Source organism: Hemitrygon akajei, unplaced genomic scaffold (genome assembly GCF_048418815.1).
Source record: "Hemitrygon akajei unplaced genomic scaffold, sHemAka1.3 Scf000047, whole genome shotgun sequence".
Classification (NCBI taxonomy): domain Eukaryota; kingdom Metazoa; phylum Chordata; class Chondrichthyes; order Myliobatiformes; family Dasyatidae; genus Hemitrygon; species Hemitrygon akajei.
The window spans coordinates 773,319-792,682 of NW_027331933.1; the positions used below are offsets into that span (position 1 = coordinate 773,319).

General features: G+C 40.7%; 1 protein-coding gene across 1 annotated transcript; it reads left to right on the forward strand.

Annotated features, from left to right (window-relative positions):
* The first annotated feature begins 654 nt into the window (after positions 1–654).
* LOC140720801 (uncharacterized) lies at positions 655–16,985 on the forward strand. Its single transcript, XM_073035647.1, has 3 exons — positions 655–707; positions 5,766–7,195; positions 15,643–16,985. The coding sequence occupies exons 2-3, from the start codon at positions 6,136–6,138 to the stop codon at positions 16,983–16,985; spliced, it is 2,403 nt and encodes an 800-aa protein (XP_072891748.1). The 5' UTR covers positions 655–707; positions 5,766–6,135.
* Positions 16,986–19,364: the final 2,379 nt, after the last annotated feature.

The following is a 19,364-nucleotide window of genomic DNA, read 5'->3' on the forward strand; positions in this document are numbered from 1 at the left end:
GCACAAGGCATCTGTGTTGGCAGTCCAGTCTAGCTTCTCATCTAACTGTACTCCCATATACTTGTAGGTCTTAACCTGCTCCACACATTCTCCATTAATGATCACTGGCTCCATATGAGGCCTAGATCTCCTAAAGTCCACCACCATCTCCTTGGTCTTGGTGATATTGAGACGCAGGTAGTTTGAGTTGCACCATATCACAAAGTCCTGTATCAGTTTCCTATACTCCTCCTCCTGTCCATTCCTGACACACCCCACTATGGCCGTGTCATCAGCAAACTTCTGCACATGGCAGTTATATTGGAAGTCTGATGTGTACAGGGTGAACAGGACCGGAGAGAGTGTGTGTGCGTCTCTGTATGTCCAGCAAAAGCAGAATCTCTTTTGTTTCACATCTGCATTTGTAAGAGGATTGTACTTTGGCATCAGATACACGAAATGCCTGTTGATATTGAGTGTATCGTTTATGGGAGCCGCTTTCTGCGTTAAGAAAGCTGCTGAGTTTTCTACACACAAAAAAATTGAGATATGGACGTGGAACCGGTGCTTGCATAAATTTTGAATGGTACCATGATTACCCATAAAGTCGCGCGTTTAAAATTTCGCTGTCGTTTGAAGCACCGATCAAATGCGCAGGCGCAGAGTTGCGGCCGTCTCCGATAACTACGCATGCGCGCAGTATACAAAATGTCGGGAGGAGCGGAAAGGTAAGGGCTTTTTCGACTCTAATTGAGTGACAATTGCTGTGAGAACCGGAGACTGTGGCCCGCAAACTCGGCACAGGCCAGGTCTTTTTCCTCTCTCTCAGCCCCACGATCCGTACAAGGGCCCCGGGGAGCTTCCGGCTAATCAGGGAATGGGAGCAGATGGATCTCACAGACAGAGCTGAGCTCGAGCAATCTGAATGCAAGGATTAGGAACTCGGAAAAAGAGAACACAATCTTTCTATCAGTTGTTGAGAAAATCACCTTTGTTCTGCCTCCAACCACAGCAAGAGAAAACCTGCAGCTGCTGGAAATCCAAGCAACACACAAAATGCCGGAGGAACTCAGCATTAGTACTCTTTCCCATAGATGCTGCCCGGCCTGCTGAGTTCCTCCAGCATTTTGTGTGTGTTGCTTGTTCTGGAGTTTTCTACACGTGAGGATAAGTTTTGACCTATTCTGTCTGGGTACATAATGACATCAAACAACTTTGCCCTGGGCAACAAGTAGCTTTCACATCACAAATGTGCCAGACTCCAATGAGACAGACTACTGCCCTTCCCTTCATATTCATTGGCATCACCAAGTTCATCACCGTCAGTCACCTGAGGGAGGGTACAGGGGAAATATTTATGTCCAATACAGAAACTGGTGTTACCTGTGTGTATTGTGGTGATGCAAAAATTGCTGGAGAATTTGCAAGTGGGAAAAAGGGGAGTGATATTTGGAAGCCCGACTTTTTAAAGCATCATTTAGCAAGAAAATTGCATACAGTGTCATGCAAAAATTTGGGCACCTTTCTGTTCCTGTGAATAGCTAAGCGAGTAAAACAATGACCTGATTTCCAAAAGGCATAAAGTTAAAGATGACACACTCTTTAATATGTTAAGCAAGATTACTCTTTTGTATCCATCATTTACAGTTTCAAAATAATAAAAAAGGAAAAGGGCCTGAAGTGGAAGTTTGGGCACCCTGCATGGTCAGTACTTAGTAGCAACCCCTTTGGCAAGTATCACAGCTTCTAAATGCTTTCGGTAGCCAGCTAAGAATCTTTCAATTCTTGTTTGGGGATTTTTGCCCATTCTTCCTTGCAAAAGGCTTCTAGTTCTGTGAGATTCTTGGGCCGTCTTGCATGCACTGCTCTTTTGAGGTCTATCCACAGATTTTTGATGATGTTTCGGTCGGGGGACTGTGAGGTCCATGGCAAAATGTTCAGCTTGCGCTTCCTGAGGTAGTCCATTGTGGATTTTGAAGTGCGTTTAGGATCATTATCCTGTTGCAGAAGCCATCCTCTTTTAATTTTCAGCTTTTTTACAGACGGTGTGATGTTTGCTTCCAGAATTTGCAGGTATTGAATGGAATTCAGTATTCCCTCTACCAGTGAAATGTTCCCTGTGCCAATTGGCTGCAACACAAGCCCGAAGCATGATCAATCCACTCCCATGCTTAACAGGTGGAGAGGTGTTCTTTTCATGAAATTCTGCACCCTTTTATCTCCAAACATACCTTTGCTTATTACAGCCAAACAGTTCTTTTTTAACTTCATCAGTCCAGAGGACTTGTTTCCAAAATGCATAAGGCTTGTTTAGATGTTCCTTTGCAAACACCTGATGCTGAATTTTGTGGCGAGGGCACAGGAAAGGTTTTCTTCTGATGTTTCTTCCATGAAAGTCATATTTGTGTAGGTGTCCCTGCGCAGTAGAACAGTGCACCACCACTTCAGAGTTGGCTAAATATTCCTGAAGGTCTTTTACAGTCAAACGGGGGTTTTGATTTGCCTTTCTGGTAATCCTACGAGCAGTTCTGTCGGAAGGATTTCTTGGTCTTCCAGACCTCAACTTGACCTCCACCATTCCTGTTAACTGCTATTTCTTAATTACGTTACGAACTAAGGAAATGGCTACCTGAAAACGCTTTGCTGTCTTCTTATAGCCTTCTGCTGCTTCGTGGGCATCATGTATTTTAATTTTCAGAGTGCTAGGCAGGGACTTAGAGGAGCCCATGGCTCTGATTGTTGGGACGAGGTTTGTGGCATCAGGGTATTTATAGAGCTTTGAAATTTGCAACACCTGGCTTTTCCTAATGAAGACTGTGAACAAGCCATTGCTCTAACAAGCTACTTAAGGTCTGAGACCTTGGTAAAAGTTATCTGAGAGCTCAAATCTCTTGGGGTTCCCAAACTTTTGCATGGTGCTCCTTTCCTTTTTTTTCCACTCTGAAATTGTAAAAAAAAATAATACTCTAATCTTGCTTAAAATGTTGAAAAGAATGTTTCATCTTTAACTTCATGACTTTTGGAGATCAGTTCATCTTCTCAGGACTTTATTCCTTGGAATATCAAAGATTTGAGGGGAGATTTGATTGTGAAAAATTCATTTTTCAATCTTTTTTATTGATTTCCAAATAAAGAATATACAAATCGGAAGAGGAGTTTAACAAGTAGATAATTTAAAAGACATATAGACAGCAATAGTAAAAACAAAAAGTATATAATATCAAAATCAAATAAGTAAAATATTATGCTGTTATTTATACAATGGTCAAAAAAAGAACTACAATTCCTCATAATAATCATAAAAAAAGATTGGAGATTTTATTGATAAGGGAAAAAATACACTAACTAAACTGAAATAAAAAACAAAAAAAAAGAAAGAGAAAAAAAGGAAAGACAAAGAAAGATTGGGCAGTCTAATTGAGGATAGAATTAAAGAAAGCAGAGAGAGAGAGAGGGAGAGAGAGAAAAACACATCCTTCCAGTCATCTCCAAACCTTCATGGATAAGGATTTTCCCCAAAGAGAATTTAAAAAATAAATAAATAAAAATAAATTAAATCATGTGAAAATATTGAATAAAAGGTCGCCAGACTTGTTCAAAATTAAAGGATGTATCAAATATCCTACTTCTAATTTTCTCCAAGCTTGGACATGACATAATGGAGGAGAGCCAATAAAAAACAGTAGTCGGGTTAGATTCTTTCCAGTGTAGCAAAATAGCTGTCCTCGCCAGTAAAGTTGAAAAAGCTATCACATGTTGGGTGGAAGCAGACACTTTGCTTGCTTCCTCTGGAATAATCCCAAAAATTGCTGTAAGTGGATTAGATTGAACATCTATATCTATAACTTTAGATAATATTCCAAACACATCCCTCCAAAAATTATTTAAACTTACACATGACCAAAACATATGAGTTAAAGTAGCCATTTCTGTGTTACATCTGTCACAAATAGGGCTTATATTCAGAAATATATGCGCCAATTTATCTTTGGACATATGGGCCCTATGTACTATCTTAAACTGAATTCAGATATGTTGTGTGCAGATAGATGAACTATTGACTAAATAATAAATTTTACTCCATTGATTATTTGAAAGTGAATGTTAAAGTTCTACTTCCCAGGTACGTTGAACCCTATCATTAGGTGACATGTGAGCATTCATTAACTGTTTATAAATGATAGCTATTAATCATTTTTGAAAAGGTTTAAACTGAAAAATAACATAAGCCAAATTTGAAGAGCAGGCCAAGGGGTAATTCGGTAAAAAATCGCGTAAGAAATTCCTAACCTGTAAATACCTGAAAAAATGTGTATTAGAGATATCCATATTTATCCATTAACTGTGAGAAAGACATTAAACAGTCTTGTAAAAACAAATCTAAAAAAGTTTTAATTCCCTTAATCTTCCATGTTAAAAAAGCCTTACCTAAAGTTGATGGTATAAAAAAGAAATTAGAATAAATATTACTAGGAAGTAAAGAATCATTTAATTTAAAAAATCTACAAAATTGAAACCAAATTTTTAAAGTATGTTTAACAATAGGGTTAAGAGCTTGTCTACCTATTCTGGAGAACGAAAACGGAAGAGGAGCTCCTAATAAAGAAGCTAACGAAAACCCCATTACTGAATTTTCCTCCAACTGTAGCCATGAAGGGCGATCGTGGTCGTCTATATCATAAATCCAAAAAGTAATATAACGAATATTAATTGCTCAATAATAAAATCTAAAGTTTGGTAAAGCCAGTCCTCCATCTTTTTTGATTTTTGTAATGAAAGTTTATTTACTCTAGAGATTTTATTATTCCAAACCTAAGATAAAATCAAAGAATCTATTTTATCAAAAAATGTTTTTGGTACAAAAGAGGGAACTGCTTGAAATATATATAAAAATTTTGGTAGAATAACCATTTTTATAGCATTTATTCGACCTATCAATGACATCGACATAGGTGACCATTTAGAAAGCGCCTGTTGAGTATTTTCGACTAAAGTGAAGGTCTAAATTCAAGCTGGCTTTTACCACTGATTGATGTGGGACTACAACCAGTGGCCATGGGTTAAGCGTGAAAGGTGAAATGTTAAGGGGAACATGAGGGGAAACTTCTTCACACAGACGGTCATCCGGGTGTGGAATGAACAGCCATCATGAGTGGTGAATGTGAGCTCAATTTCAACATTTAAGAGGTTCGTATAGGTACCTGGATGGTAGGGATATGGGAGTGGGCAATTTAAATAGTTCAGCACAAACTAGATGGCCCAAAGGGCCTGTTTCTGTGTTGTACTTTTCTACAGAAACCTGAAATATTACAAAAATTTACTCTAAGATCTTTTAACAGCTGTGTGGACCAACCATTCATTTCAGCAAGAATTTTTTATATTGCTTTAAAATTGTGGCACTTTAAGTTAATAATACATAAAAGAAGGTCCCAGCTGCACGTCAAGAAAGATTGTTTGCGTGAGACTGTTTCAGATACTGTGGGGCCAGGCACCCATGCTGCTCAGCAGGAACAAGGAATAATACCAATGGAGAGAGTCAAACTGAGCCAAAACACAAATTGGAGATGGCAGAAATGCCCCATTCTTTTAGAGACAGGAAGAGCATCAGCGAATTGATGGTCATTCCAGATACCAGCACTCTGCCCAGTCAGGAGATGATTTCTCTGTCCAACTTGGGTAGAACCTCACTGTATCAGTGTGATACAGATCAAACCTTGGCAACTCAAGTAATCTCATCTGTAATGTTGTCCTAACCCCATTGATGGATTTTGTAAATCTTTTTACAGGTTAAAAATGAGAAGGAATTTGTCTCTAGGAAGCTCAAACAAGGCACGCCAGTTTTGTTGTCTCTGTCCAGATATTTAAGAAGTGGAGCAAGGGATTCAATCGACCATTCGTCATTTGACCAACCGTCATTTTACACAGGAGAAAGGCTGTTCACCTGCTCAGACAGTGGGAGTGGATTCACTCAGTTAACACAATTGAAGGTACATCAACAAGTTCACATTGGCCAAGGCCATTCATCTGTTCTGTGTGTGAGAAAGGATTCAGTTGGACTTCCCACCTGTGGACACACCAATCAGTTCACACCACACCGGGCAGAAGCTGGTCATCTGTTGAATTTCTGGGAAAGGATTCACTCAGTCATCTGACCTAATGGCTCACCAGCGACTTCACATCAGAGAGCGGCCGTACACCTGCTCAGTCTGTGAGAAGAGATTCACTCACTCTTCCACCCTATGGAAACATCAGCGAGTTCACACTGGGGAGAAGCCGTACACCTGCTTAGTCTGTGGGAAGGGATTCACTGAGTCATCCACCCTACTGGTACATCAGCGAGTTCACACTGGGGAGAGGCCATTCACTTGCTCAGTCTGTGAGAAGAGATTCACTCGGTTATCCCACCTCCAGAGTCATCAGCGAGTTCACACTGGGGAGAGGCCGTTCACCTGCTCAGAATGTGGGAAGGGATTCACTGAGTTATCCAACCTACAGAGTCATCAGCGAGTTCACACTAGGGAGAGGCCGTTCACCTGCTCAGAATGTGGGAAGAGATTCACTGAGTTATCCAACCTACAAAGTCATCAACGAGTTCACACTGGGGAGAGGCCGTTCTCCTGCTCAGAATGTGGGAAAGGATTCACTGAGTTATCCACCCTACAGAGACATCAGCAACTTCACACTGGGGAGAAGCCATTCACCTGCTCAGTCTGTGGGAAGAGATTCACTCAGTTATCCACCCTACAGAGTCACCAGCGAGTTCACACTGGGGAGAAACCGTTCACCTGCTCAGAATGTGGGAAGAGATTCACTCAGTCATCCACCCTACAGAGACACCAGCGAGTTCACACTGGGGAGAGGCCATTCACCTGCTCACTCTGTGGGAAGAGATTCACTGATTCATCCACCCTACAGAGACACCAGCAAATTCACACTGGGGAGAAGCCGTTCACCTGCTCAGTCTGTGGGAATGGATTCACTCAGTCATCCACCCTACAGAATCACCAGCGAGTTCACACTGGGGAGAGGCCGTTCACCTGCTCAGTCTGTAGGAAAAGATTCACTCATTTATCCAGCCTACAGAGACATCTGCAAATTCACACCGGGGAGAAGCCGTTCTGCTGCTCAGTCTGTGGGAAGGGATTCACTCAGTCATCTACCCTACAGAGTCACCAGCGAGTACACACTGGGGAGAAGCCGTTCACCTGCTCAGACTGTGGGAAGGGATTCATTTATTTATCCAGCCTACAGAGACATCAGCGCGTTCACACCGAGGAGAAGCCATTCACCTGCTCAGAATGTGGGATAGCATTCACTCAGGCATCCCAACTACTGGCACACCAGTCAGTTCACAATGTGGAGTGGCCGTTGTTATGAATCGCTGGGTTTCGTTTGCTGTAGACTGTCATTTTAAGAGAGAGAGATTAAGGTGATTCAGTCTGATTTGCAGCTTGTTTTGGTTTTAAGCGAGGACACAGACACTCAGAGTCAGACGGAGATGAAAGAGGTAAAATAGAAGGATCAAAACCAGGGAACTAATGGCCAAGGGTCACTGTCTGTAACTTTCCTATGCCCACAAGGGTATCATCGATTCACCGTACATCGAATGTGTGGTGGTCACCTCGTTTGATCCATAGGAATGGATCTGATTTGGGGTATCCTCTGAAGACCACTGATGTGTTAACCCTTGCCTGGGTGTGGTGCGGTAAGTCACTTGAAGATGATACCCCTTGTGACAAGTCACTTTTGGTGATAATTAGTATGTGAGATTTTGGAATGATGACAGATAAAAGCTACAGCGACTGTACTCTCATTTTACCAGCGTGGAACCTGAGGAATTTGACATAATTGCCTTCTCTCAACATTTACCCTGGATTACAAATATCTCTCTCATCACCTATTCTGTGGATAATCTGAACTTGCCTACTTTACCATCTCAAGACTCTAAGCCTTGATTCCCCCGAGCTCAATAGTTTGGGCAACACACACAAAATGCTGGTGGAACACAGCAGGCCAGGCAGCATCTATAAGGAGAAGCACTGTCGACGTTTCGGGCCGAGACCCTTCGTCAGGACTAACTGAAAGGAAAGATAGTAAGAGATTTGAAAGTAGGAGGGGAAGGGGGAAATGTGAAAGATAGAAGACCGGAGGGGGTGGGGTGAAGCTGAGAGCCGGAAAGGTGATTGGCAAAAGGGATACAAAACTGGAGAAGGGACAGCATCATAGGACGGGAGGCCTAGGGAGAAAGAAAGGGGGAGGGGGGCACCAGAGGGAGATGGAGAACAGGCAGAGTGATGGGCAGAGAAAGAGGGAACAAAAAATCTAAATATATCACGGATGGAGTGAGAAGGTGAGGAGTGGTGTTAACGGAAGTTAGAAAAGTCAATGTTCACGCCATCAGGTTGGAGGCTACCCAGCCGGTAGATAAGGTGTTGTTCCTCCAACCTGAGTGTGGCTTCATCTTGACAGTAGAGGAGGCCATGGCCTATTCTGCTTTGATAGTTGATGAAGCAGCTGATTATGACATAGTGAAACAGGCTGTGCTCAAAGCTTACGAGTTGGTCCCAGAATCACACAGGAAAAAATTTGGAAATTTGTGAATCAGACTTATCTGGCATTTGCTTCTCAGAAGTCTGTGTGTTTTGACCACTGGTGCACGTATAAAAATATAAATGATGATTTTACAGATAGAAAGAGTTGGTTTTAATTGAAGAATTCGAAAGGTGTGTCCCTGATGACATAAAGACATATTTAAATGAGAAGGATGCTGCCACTTTGCAGGAGTCTGCTAGATTAGCAGATGAGTTTGCTTTAAATCCTAAGGTTAAGTTTATCCCGAATAAGAGCTTCCAAAAGAGTAGCAGAGATAACCAGGGCAAACCAGAAATTAAAGTTTGGACTAGTGATAAGAGTAAGGATGAAGGGAAGCAGTTGAAGGAGAAATATTCTGGTCTTACTTGTTACTGTTGTAGGAAAGCTGGTTATGTGATGGCTAATTGTTCTGTCCTGAAGAAGAAAAAGTAATAGGAGGCAGTCCCGAATGCCTGTGTTCAGTATGTTGAAGCACCTATAAACCCACAGGGTTCTGAACATTCTGTTGAGGCTCAGTTAAGGTCTGAGTTAAGAAAGGATTCGAACATTTTATGTCAGATGGGATTGTATTAGTAAATGAATGGTCAACCCCGGTACCAGTGAAAATTCTTCGAGTTACTGGGGCTCCTCAGTCACTCGTTCTAGGAGGCTGTGGTGGCCAGTGCTATAATATTTGCTGTTGTGTGCTGGGGCAGCAGGCTAGGGTAGCAGTATCAACAAACTCATAAGGCCAGTGATGTTGTGGGGGTGGAACTGGACTCTCTGACGGTGGTGTCTGAAAAGAGGATGCTGTCCAATTTGCATGCCATCTTGGACAATGACTCCCATCCACTCCATAATGTCCTGATTAGACACAGGAGTACATTCAGCCAGAGACTCATTCCACCGAGATGTAACACTGAGCATCATAGGAAGTCAATCCTACCTGTGGCCATCAAACTTTACAACTCCTCCCTCGGAGTGTCAGTCACCCAGAGCCAATAGGCTGGTCCTGGACTTATTTCCACTTGCATGATTAACTTATTATTATTTAATTATTTATGGTTTTATATTGCTGTATTTCTTCACTATTCTTGGTTGGTGCGGCTGTAACGAAACCCAATTTCCCTCGGGATCAATAAAGTATGTCTGTCTGTCTGTACGTTAGACAGCGTTCTAAAGTTTGGTGATGAGACTGACACTGCTGAGGTAAATCTTATTAAAGGCATTGGGGGCGGCATGGTTTCCGTGCAATTGCACAAGGTAACTTTACTGTCAGGATTGGTTTCGGGACCTGTTAAGATCAGATTATGCTCCAGTTTACCAGTGGGAGATATTACTTTGCTGTTAGGGAATGACCTGGCAGATGGTAAAGTTGTTCCTGCAGTGCAGTTGACAACTAACCCAACCACTGACGACCCACAGATGGATTTTAACATTTATCCTTCCTGCACAGTAACTTGAAGTATGGCTAAACAGTCTGCTGACGCAGACGGTTCTGTGCAGCATGATTCTGATACCCATGATAGCCAAAATCGGGATGCAGGTTATGAAGACCAGTCAAGGACTTTTCTGCCTTCACTGTTTCAACAGGATTCAGGTAGTATGTCTGATGAGAAAGATTTATCCCTGTCTAGGAAGGAGTTTATAGCAGAACAGAACGAAGACCCTGATATTGAAGCTTTAAAAGAAACAGCTCTCTCAGATGATGAGATTAAGAAAGTGCCATTAGGGTATTATCTCAAGGATGGAGTGCTAATGAGGAAGTGGAGGCCACCTGCTGTACCTTCGAGTGAGGAATGGGCAATTGTTCACCAAGTTGTAGTTCCTAAAGTTTATAGGACTGAAATTTTAACTTTGGCCCACAGTATACCCTTACGTCGACATTTTGGAGTGAATAAAACTAAACTGGATTATCAAAAAAATGTTACTGGCCTAATTTGAGGACAGATGTTGTGACCTTTCGCAGAACCTATCACACTTGTTAAGTTGTGGGTAAACCTAATCAGGTCACCCCAGTGGCCCCACTGCAGTCTAAACCTGCATTTGGTGAGTCCTCTTCAAAATTTATAGTGGATTGTGCTGGCCCTTTGCCAAAGACTAAAGCTGGCCATCAGTATCTGCTAACTATTATGTGTACTGCATCCAGATTCCCAGAGGCAATACCTCTCAGAAATAATAAAGGTAAAACTGCCGAAGGCTATTACCAAGTTTTTTTTTTACTTTATTTGGTTTGCCGAATGAAATCCAGTCTGATCAAGGAAGTAATTTTACATCTGGGTTATTCCAGCAGGTAGTTTATGAACTGGGAACTAAACAAATTACAACATTTGCATACCATCCAGAATCACAAGGGGCTTTGGAAAGATTTCATTCTGCCCTCAAAACAATGATTAAGACATATTGTGTTGAAAATGGAAAAGACTGGAATGAAGGAATACATTTGCTTTTGTTCACAGTAAGAGAGTTGGTACAATAATCACTGGGATTTACTCCATTTGAACTTGTATTTGGTTGTAGAGTGAGGGGACCTTTGTCCTTGTTAAAGGAACAATGGATTGATGCGGATGTACCTGTTAAATTGTTAGACTATGTTTAGATCTGGATCTGTTGTTGTTTGTCATCTATATCTGTAATCTGGATGATAGTGTGGTTAACTGGATCAGCAAATTTGAGGATGACAACAAGCCTGGGGGTTTAGCGGACTCCGAGAAGACTATCATGGCTTGCAGTGTGATCTGGACCAGATGGGAAAATGGTTTTAGAAATGGAAAATGGAATTTAATGCAGACCAGTGTGAGTTGTTGCACTTTGGTATGACCTACCAAGGGAGGTCTTTCACAGTGATTGGTCGGGCACGGAGGAGTGTTGTGGAAGAAAGGGACCTGGGAATACAAGTCCTTAATTCACTGAAAGTGGTAGATAGGGATGGAAAGAATGATTTCAGCCCATTGCCTTTAATGAACCAAAGTACTGATAACAATAGATGGATGTTATGTTGACTTCTAGAAGACATTGGTGAGGCCTAATTTGAGGTATTGTGTGCAGTTTTGGTCACCTACCTACAGGAAAAATGTAAAAGAAGTTCAGAGATTTCAGAGAAAATTCACAAGGATGTTGCCATGTCTGGAGGACTTGGGTTATAAGGAAAGATTGAACAAATCAGGACTTTATTCCTTGGAATGCAGAAGATTGAGGGGAGATTTGATTGTGATATGGAGGCACAGATAGTGTTAATGCAAACTGGCTTTTTCCACGAAGATTGGGTGGGATGACAACCAGAGGCCATGGGTTAAGGGTGAAATGTTAAGGGGAACATGAGGGGAAACTTCTTCACACAGACGGTTATCCGGCTGTGGAATGAGCAGCCAGCACAAGTGGTGCATACAAGCTCGATTTCAACATTTAAGAGGTTTGTGTTGGTACCTGGATGGTAGAGGTGTGGGAGTGGGCTGTTTAAATAGTTCAGCACAAACTAGATGGCCCAAAGGGCCTGTTTCTGTGTTGAAATTTTCTATGATTGTGACAAGAACCTGAAATAATACAAACATTCACTCTAACCCCTTTTGACAGCTGTGTGAACCAACCAGTCATTTCAGCAGGAATTTTTCATATGGCGTTAAAACTATGGCACTTAAATTAAATACGGAAGAACAGAAGGGATTAGGTATGCCTTTTACAGTGAAGGAGGTTGAAGAAGCTCTGGGATCACTTCAAAGTAATAAATCTCCAGGAGAAGATGGTTTTCCACCTGAATTTTATAAAAAGTTTAAAGATTTATTAATTTCTCCCTTTATGGAGTTAATACATCAAGTGGAAAGAACGCATAGACTTCCAGAATCTTTTTCAACAGCTATTTTAATAGTATTGCCAAAAAAAGATAGAGACCTTTTAAAGCCAGCATCATATAGACCTATTTCTTTATTAAATACTGATTATAAAATTTGAAAACAATAAAAAAAGTTTAAAAAAAAATCTTATCTAATAGATTATCTAAATGCTTATCAAAATTAGTGCATATGGATCAAACAGGATTTATCAAAAATAGACAATTGGCAGATAATGTAACCCGGTTAATTAGTATAATTCATTTAGCGCAAAAGAGGGAGGAAACGAGTGTGGCAGTTGCTTTAGATGCAGAAAAAGCATTTGAAAGATTGGAATGGGATTTTTTATTTAAGATATTGGAAAAATATGGATTAGGAACATCATTTATAAAATGGATTAAAACCTTAAATACTAATCCCAAAGCTAAAGTAGTGACAAATGGTCAAATTTCGACACCATTTCAGTTAACAAGATCAACTAGGCAAGGTTGACCATTATCACCTGCTTTGTTTGTGTTGGCAATAGAGCTATTAGCTGAATTAATTAGAATGGACCCAGATATTAAGGGTTTCAGAGTTAATCAGGAAGAATACAAGATTAATTTATTTGCTGATGATGTTCTACTTTATTTAACAGATCCATTACATTCATTATGTAAATTATCTTATAGATTAGAAGTATATGGGAAAATATCAGGTTATAAAGTAAATTGGGATGAAAGTGAAATTTTACCTCTTACTAATGGAGATTATAGTCAATGTCGATTAATAACTCAATTTAGATGGCCGGCAAATGGTATAAAATATTTAGGTATAAGAGTTGATAATGATATAAAAAACTTATACAAATTAAATTATTCACCACTTTTGAAAAAAATTCAGGAAGATCTTGATAAATGGATGGCATTACCAATAACATTAGTAGGTAGAGTAAATACTATAAAAATGAATATATTCCCGAGACTACAATATTTATTTCAATCATTACCAATACAATTACCCCAGAAGTTTTTTCAAGAGTTAAACAAATATGTGAGGAGGTTTCTCTGGAAAGGTAAGATGTCAAGAATATTGTTGGAAAAATTGACATGGAAATTTGATCTAGGAGGGTTACAACTTCCAAATTTTAAGAATTATTATAAAGCAAATCAACTTAAATTTATTGCATCTTTTTTTGAGAAAGATAAACCGGCATGGATTAGAATAGAACTAGATAAAATAGGAGAAAACGTACCAGAAGATTTTATATATAAATGGGAATCTAAATGGATACGGGAAAAGAAAGAAGCTTCTATATTAAAACATTTGATTAATTTATGGAATAAGATAAATGTTGATGATGAGACAAAAAAATCTTTATAAGCAAAGAGATCTTTAATTCAAAATAGACTTATTCCTTTTCCAATGGACAATCAACTTTTATATAATTGGTTTCAAAAAGGGATTAGATACATAGGAGATTGTTTTGAAGGAGGTATATTAATGTCATTCGATCAATTAAAGAATAAATATAAAGTATCAAGAAACACTTTATTTTGTTACTTTCAACTAAGGGCTTATATAAGAGAAAATCTAGGTTAAACAATGTTATTGCCGAAATCTAATGAAATAGAAATTTTAATTCAAAAAGGAAATATTAAAAAATTTATATCTTGTATGTATAATTTGATTCAAAACCAGGCAATTAAACAAGGAGTCTATAAGTCAAGACAAAAATGGGAAAGTGATTTGAATATTAAAATTGAAGAAACAAATTGGTCAAGAATATGTCTTGATAGTATGACAAATACAAAAAATTTTCGGTTAAGATTAGTGCAATATAACTTTCTACATCAATTATATATTACACCACAAAAAATAAATAAATTAAATCCAAGTTTATCTGATCAGTGTTTCAGATGTAACCAAGAAACTGGTACATTTTTACATTCTACATGGTCTTGTTCTAAAATTCAACATTTTTGGACAAATTTAAGAATTTTACTGGAACAAATTACGGGAATACAACTTCCTCATAATCCAATATTACTTTTATGAGGTGATATTGAAGGGATAAAACCGAAACTCAAACTAAATAAATATCAGAAAGAATTCATAAAAATTGCACTGGCAGTAGCCAAAAAGGCTATTGCAGTTACTTGGAAATCAGATACATATTTAAGTATAGATTGTTGGAAGAAAGAAATCTATGGCTGTATTCCATTAGAGAAAATTACTTATAATGTAAGAGATAAATATGAAACATTTTTGACAATTTGGTGCCCTTATTTACAAAAGACAGGACTAAATATATAGGTGCTCTGAAGATGAAACAATTGGTTACTTGGGGAAAGAAATAAATATACATACTAAAGTTATTAAGAACTCCATGGAGCATGTGGAGATCTTCCAACAACCAGGCACTTTCTTTTTCTTTCTTTCTAACTTTCTCTTCTTTTGATATAGGGAAGTTAGAGGGGAGGGGGGAAGGGATATATATTCATTTTTTTCCACACTTGTAATTACTTAAAAACACAGTTAAATATATTTTTTTTAAAAACTGTGGCACTTTAAGTTAATAATACATAAAAAGATCCCAGCTGCACGTCAAGAAAAACTATTTGTGTGAGAGTGTTTCAGTTACTGTGGGGCGAGGAACCCATGCAGCTCAGTGGGAACAGGGAATAATACCAATGGAGAGAGTGAAACTGAGCCAGGAGACGGCAGAAATGCCCCATTCTTATAGAGACAGGAAGAGCATCAGGGATTTGATGGTCATTCCAGATACCAGCACTCTGCCCAGTCAGGAGATGATTTCTCTGTCCAACTTTCGTTGAACCTCACTGTAACAGTGTGATACCAGATCACACCTTGACAACTCAAGTGATCTCATCTGAAATGTTGAACTACACCCATTGATGGATTTTGTAAATCTTTTTACAGGTTAAAAATGAGAAGGAATTTGTCTCCAGGAAGCTCAAACATGGCACGCCAGTTTTGTTGTCTCTGTCGAGATATTTAAGAAGTGGAGCAAGGGATCCAATTGACCATCCTTCCTGCTGAGACTGTGGGGAAGGATTCACTCGGTCATTTGACCAACTGGCACGCCTGTAATTTACACAGGAGAAATTACACACCTGGACACAGGTGGACACACCAATCAGTTCACACCACACTGGGCAGAGGCTGGTCATCTGCTGAATTTCTGGGAAAGGATTCACTCAGTCATCTGACCTAATGGCTCACCAGCGGGTTCACATTGGGGAGAAGCCATTCACCTGCTCAGTCTGTGGGAAGGGATTCACTCATTTATCCCAACTACAGAGTCACCAGCGAGTTCACACTGGGGAGAGGCCATTCACCTGCTCAGAATGTGGAAAGGGATTCACTCAGTTATCCCACCTACAGAGTCACCAGCAAGTTCACACCGGGGAGAAAGCGTTCACCTGCTCAGAATGTGGGAAGAGATTCACTCGCTCATCCACCCTACAGAGACACCGGCGAGTTCACACTGGGGAGAAGCTATTCACCTGCTCAGTCTGTGGGAAAGGATTCACTCAGTCATCTGCCCTACTGGTACATCAGCGAGTTCACACTGGGGAGAAGCCGTTCACCTGCTCAGTCTGTGGGAAGAGATTCACTAATTTATCCAGCCTACAGAGACATCAGCGAGATCACACTGGGGAGAAGCCATTCACCTGCTCAGTCTGTGGGAAAAGATTCACTAATTTATCCAGCCTACAGAGACATCAGCGAGTTCACACTGGGGAGAAGCCATTCACTTGCTCAGAATGTGGGAAGAGATACGCTGACTCTTCCGCCCTAAAGAGTCATCAGCGAGTTCACACTGGGGAGAGGCCGTTCACCTGCTCAGTCTGTGGGAAGCGATTCACTCATTCATCTCACCTACAGAGTCATCAGCGAGTTCACACTGGGGAGAGGCCATTCACTTGCTCAGTCTGTGGGAAGGGATTCACTCGGTTAGCTAACCTACAGAGACACCAGCGAGTTTACACTGGGGAGAAGCCGTTCACCTGCTCAGTCTGTGGGAAGGGATTCACTCATACATCCCACCTACAGAATCACCTGCGAGTTCACACTGGGGAGAGGCCGTTCACCTGCTCAGTCTGTGGGAAGAGATTCACTCATTTATCCCAATTACAGAGTCACCAGCGAGTTCACACTGGGGAGAAAGCATTCACCTGCTCAGAATGTGGGAAGAGATTCCCTCGCTCATCCACCCTACAGAGACACCAGCGAGTTCACATTGGGGAGAAGCCATTCACCTGCTCAGTCTGTGGGAAAGGATTCACTCAGTCATCTACCCTATTGGTACATCAGCGAGTTCACACTGGGCAGAGGCCGTTCACCTGCTCAGTCTGTGGGAAAGGATTCACTCAGTCATCTACCCTACTGGTACATCAGCGAGTTCACACTGGGGAGAAGCCGTTCACCTGCTCATTCTGTGGGAAGGGATTCACTCAGTCATCTACCCTACTGGTACATCAGCGAGTTCATACTGGGGAGAGGCCGTTCACCTGCTCAGTCTGTGGGAAGGGATTCACTCAGTCATTCACCCTACGGAGACACCAGCGAGTTCACACTAGAGAGAGTCCGTTCACCTGCTGAGAATGTGGGAAAGGATTCACTCAGTCATCCCACCTACTGGCACACCTGTCAGCACACAATGGGGAGTGGCCATTGTTATGAATCCCTAGGTTTTGTTTGCTGTGGATTGTCATTTTAAGAGAGAGAGATTAAGAAGGTGAATCAGTCTGACTTGCAGCTTGTTTACATCGTGTGCAGCTTGTTTAGTTTTAACCGAGGACACAGACACTCAGAGTCAAACGGAGACAAAGGAGGAAAAATGGAAGAATCGAAACCAGGGAACTAGTGGCCAAGGGTCATTGTTTGGAACTTTCCTTTGCCCACAAGGGTGGCCTAATTATCGATTCACCGTACATCGAATGTGTGGTTGTCACCTCATTTGATCCATAGGAGTGGATCTGATTTGGGGTATCCTGTGGAGACCACTTATGTGTTAACCATTGCCTGGCTGTGGTGTGGTAATTCATTAAGATGATACCAATTATGACAAGTCACTTCGGGTGATAATTAGTATGTGGATTTGGAAGGATGACAGATAAACTCTACAGCGACTGTTGGTCTCATTTTACCACCATGGAACCTGTGGAATACGACATAATTGCCTTCTCTCAACATTTACCCTGGATTACAAATATCTCTCTCTCATCACCTATTCTGTGGTTGAACAGAACTTTCATACTTTACCATCTCAAGACTCCAAGCCTTGTTTCCCCCGAGCTCAATAGTTTGGGAGTTATATTTATACACATATCACTCACGAGGAAATCTGCAGATGCTGGAAATTCAAACAACACACACAAAATTTATTTATTTATGCTGCCCCAATCATCGCCACTGGGCTATAAATGTGCAGGAGCAGTGTGTGGTTCAGTGCTTTGCTCAAGGACACACACGCTGCCTCAGCTGAGGCTCGAACTTATGACTTTCAGATCGCTAGTTAAACACCTTAACCACATGGTCACGCGCCACACATTATGACATAGTGAAACAGGCTGTGCTCAAAGCTTACGAGTTGGTCCCAGAAGCAGACAGGCAAAAGTTTAGAAATTTGAAGAAATCTGTGAACCAGACATACGGAATTTGCTTATGAGAAATTTGTGTGCATTGACCGCTGGTGCACATCTGAACATGTAAATGATGATTTTAACAGCTTGAAAGAGTTGGTTTTAATTGAAGAATTCAGAGGGTGCGTCCCTGATGACATAAAGACGTATTTAGATGGAAATGATGCTGCCACTATGCAGGAATCTGCTAGATTAGCAGATCAGTTTGCTTTAACTCATGAAGTTATGTTTACCCTGAATAAGAGTTTCCAAAAGGCACTTGTCAAGTTGTGGGTAAACCTAATGAGCTCACCCCAGTGGCCTGTACCTGCATTCGGTGAACCCTTTTCCAACGTTATAGTGGATTGTGTTGGCCCATTGCCAAAGACTAAAGCTGGCCATCAGTATCTGCTAACTATTATGTGTACTGCATCCAGATTCCCAGAGGCAATACCTCTCAGAAATATTAAAGCTAAAACTGTGGCGAAAGTTCTTACCAAAATTTTCAGTTTATTCGAATTGCCTAAAGAAATCCAGTGTGATCAAGGATGTAATTTTACATCTGGATTATTCCAGCAGGTAGTTTCTGAACTGGGAGCAAAACAAATTGCATCATCTGCGTACCATACAGAATCACAAGGGGCTTTAGAAAGATTTCATTCTACCCTCAAAACAATGATTAAGACATATTGTGTTGAAAATGGAAAAGACTGGGATGAAGGAATACATTTGCTTTTGTCCAGATGAAGGAATACATTTGCTTTTGTCCACAGAAAGAGAGTCAGTACAGGAATCACTGGGCTTTACTCCATTTGAACTTGTATTTGGTCACAGAGGGACCTTTGACCTTGTTAAAAGGAACGGTGGATTGATGGGGATGTACATGTTAACTCGTTAGACTATGTTTTGAAGTTCAGAAATAAACTACACCAAGCCTGTAGTCTAGCGAGACAAAACTTAAAGATTTCTCAAAACAAAATGAAGTGTTGGTTTGATAACAGGGCTCGCGAAAGAAAATACCAGGTGGGAGATAACGTGCTTGTCTTATGTTGACGAATCCACTTCAGGTGAAATTCGTATGACATAGTCTCCCAAATTAATGATGTGAATTATGTTATTAAAACACCCAACTGACTTGAACTAACACAGGTGGTACACATAAATATGATAAAGCCTGTTTTGACAAGCAGGTACCATCTGTGTGTGTTGTTGTCAAAACAAATGAAACTGGCAACCCTGAGAATGAAACAATTGACTCGTCTGAGACTTTTCACAAGCCAAACATGGTCCCAGTTAGGCTAATGAACTCGGTTGTTCCAGAAAACATTGATAACAGGTTGTCTCATCTGCAGCCAAA

Bases quoted from the DNA above. Each gene is read 5' to 3' on its own strand.
- LOC140720801 (XM_073035647.1), top strand. From the start codon at position 6,136: ATGGCTCACCAGCGACTTCACATCAGAGAGCGGCCGTACACCTGCTCA. The intron at 7,196-15,642 runs GTGGGAAGGGAT...TCACCTGCTCAG, and splicing joins GCCGTTCACCTGCTCAGACT to TCTGTGGGAAGGGATTCACT.